The 2,263-nt window shown below is 41.4% G+C and overlaps 2 protein-coding genes across 3 annotated transcripts in view; both read left to right on the top strand.

Annotated features, from left to right (window-relative positions):
* LOC118748062 (E3 ubiquitin-protein ligase Iruka-like) overlaps positions 1 to 536 on the top strand; it is a 1,747-nt gene extending 1,211 nt beyond the window's left edge. Inside the window, exon 2 of the mRNA XM_036482394.1 lies at positions 505 to 536. Within this exon, the coding sequence (XP_036338287.1) occupies positions 505 to 536 (32 nt within the window). The remainder of the gene's footprint in view (positions 1 to 504) is intronic.
* Positions 537 to 1,162: 626 nt separating this feature from the next.
* The window catches only part of LOC118745485 (E3 ubiquitin-protein ligase Iruka), an 82,520-nt gene continuing 81,419 nt past the window's right edge, over positions 1,163 to 2,263 (top strand). The window contains exon 1 of one of the 2 annotated variants that reach the window (XM_036478937.1): positions 1,163 to 2,215. In XM_036478937.1, the coding sequence (XP_036334830.1) occupies positions 1,713 to 2,215 (503 nt within the window). In that variant the 5' untranslated portion in view covers positions 1,163 to 1,712. Of the gene's footprint in view, positions 2,257 to 2,263 lie in introns of both variants that reach the window. The other variant, XM_036478941.1, reaches the window with a different exon arrangement.

The raw sequence follows: 2,263 nt of genomic DNA, 5'->3' as shown, positions 1-2,263 counted from the left end.
CGAAAAAATGAGGTTAACCGCCCACCATTCACAAAACTCAGCGGCTGAATATTGCCGTTACTACTGCGCCCAATACTATGCCGCAAATGTATTTTAAGCTGTCGTATGACAATTGTGGTAAGCAGTGCGCGCTTTCACACATCAGAACCTGGGTTCAAGCTCTGGTCAAAGCAACATCCCAAAAATATAGAAAAAGGTTTTTTCTTAACAGCGGTCGTCCCTCAGCAGGCAATGGCAAACCTCCGAGTGTATTTCTGCCATGAAAAACAGCTTCTCATAAAAATACAATCGCCGTTCGGAGTCGGCGTAGAACTGTAGGTCCCTCCGCTTTGTGTGACAACATCAAGGCGCATGCCACAAGTCGGAGGAGAAGCTCGGCCAAACAGTAACATATGTGTAAGCGCCATCTATTATTTTTATTATTATTATGACAATTGTCAGTTTCATTGTTATGACCTACTGAGTAAGTGACAACGGCGAAGCAATGTTTATATTGTGTTTTAGGTGCAGTAATTGTAACAATAGTCATACGATGAATTTTGTCAGTGTTGTGGGAATAGAGCGGTAAGTTACTGACAACACCTTGTTATATTACACCATGTGTTGCGAAGTTTCAATAGTTTTGTATAGTAACAAATAGTCAGTACTAATTTGTACTGGAACCTGCTAATTTTTATTGGAAAAGTGTATATTAACCAAAAAAAATTGCAAGAGAGCACTGAGTCAAGAGCGTAATAAGACTGGAGATCTGCAAATTCTTGCTAGTGTAATTTTTACTAGCAGAAGAAGAAGAAGAATATATGTCAAAAGCTGCCATTTGTTGAATTGGTTAAGCGTAAACAAAAGCAAATTAGTGGAAATCAAAATATTAATGAAGTACGGGACTATGTAAGTGCTTGTGGGCAACCAAAGAGTGTTAAACTGATTTATAAATAGTTAAATGTTGACACCGCAATGTGAAAACAGTGCAACAACTGTTCAGATGCAAGTTTTTACTAGTTTTGTGTTCAGTAACTTTTTCTGCTAGTTTTCTCTTGTAAATTTTACGCCCTATTTTGCTTTTATGCAATTTTACTCGAAAAGTTACTATACACACCTAATTACTGTTCCTAATAGTTATTTATCGATAACTTTTACGATAAACGCTGTTCGAACACTTCCCAAGTGGAACCCAATGGGTCCATTTTAGCAGTTCAGTGGTTCCGCTATATATCTTTAAAATTCTTTAAATAAAAATATTTAACAATTCATGTACATTACATTGTTTAAGATCTTGCGCAGTGACAGGGGGCGTCGCCGTACATCGAAAAATCGGTTTTATTTATAAATTTAGTAACAGTGTCGTAGAAGCGAAAAATCAGTAAATTTCGTCATACCCAAAGAAACAACAAATTCGCTTAATACTGTGACAACCGCTGTCTGACGTATAGGAGCTAGTGGAACGTAAATAGCACACTGAACGCATTTCGGGAAGAAAAAACGTAAGCACCCATAAAAGCCGAGGAGAACGAAAAATAACTAATTTTTGTATCATATACAATTGATAAGGATTTATATATCGAACTGACAAGTTTGATGTTCAGTAATTAAAAATTTCCTGTGGACAGAAGACAACGTAAGACCCCACACCGCCAGAAAGCACGGAAGCCGCTTCAGAGGCTGACGCCAGTACGCCTGTCACTGAACCAGCGGAAGTTTCCAATCAAACCAGAATGGCCGAAGCTGTCGTTGATGAGCGTCCGCCGCTCCCTACACGTTTCTATTGCCATATGTGCAGCATGGAAGTAAACATTCCAAACACCGATTTCACCTGCCCACACTGTTCTGGTGGATTTGTTGAAGAGTTGCCAGCTGTACCGAGTACAACGAGCGCCAGCAGCAGTACTTCTAGTCTGGCTGATGGCCCCAGCAATGCTGGTAGCGATGCACTTGGTCTAAATCGTCTAGTTGATTTGGATGTCATTCGGGGCGAAATTGAAACACTGTTAATGTCACGGAACGGACCTATAGAAATTGCCATCGGCCCGGCGAATAGGCGCAATAGCATGCTTTTGGGCGGCGGAGCTGGAGGCACAAATGCAGGCAGCAACAGCAGTGGAAACGGGAGCTCTGGCGGTGGTCGCGTACACCCACCCAATTTGGGAAGTTTGGATACTGTTCTCCTTGATTTTTTGCAATCCCTTTCAGGGGGTGATGACGGGTATTTTGGCAATGCCCCAATGTTTTTCATGGGCAATCCCGGCGATTATGCGTGGGGTCGCGA

The sequence above is a fragment of the Rhagoletis pomonella genome, unplaced genomic scaffold (assembly GCF_013731165.1).
Source record: "Rhagoletis pomonella isolate Grant_MI unplaced genomic scaffold, Rhpom_1.0 Rhpom_scaffold_00001, whole genome shotgun sequence".
NCBI classification, from domain to species: domain Eukaryota; kingdom Metazoa; phylum Arthropoda; class Insecta; order Diptera; family Tephritidae; genus Rhagoletis; species Rhagoletis pomonella.
This window is presented reverse-complemented; position numbering and strand designations above follow the sequence as displayed.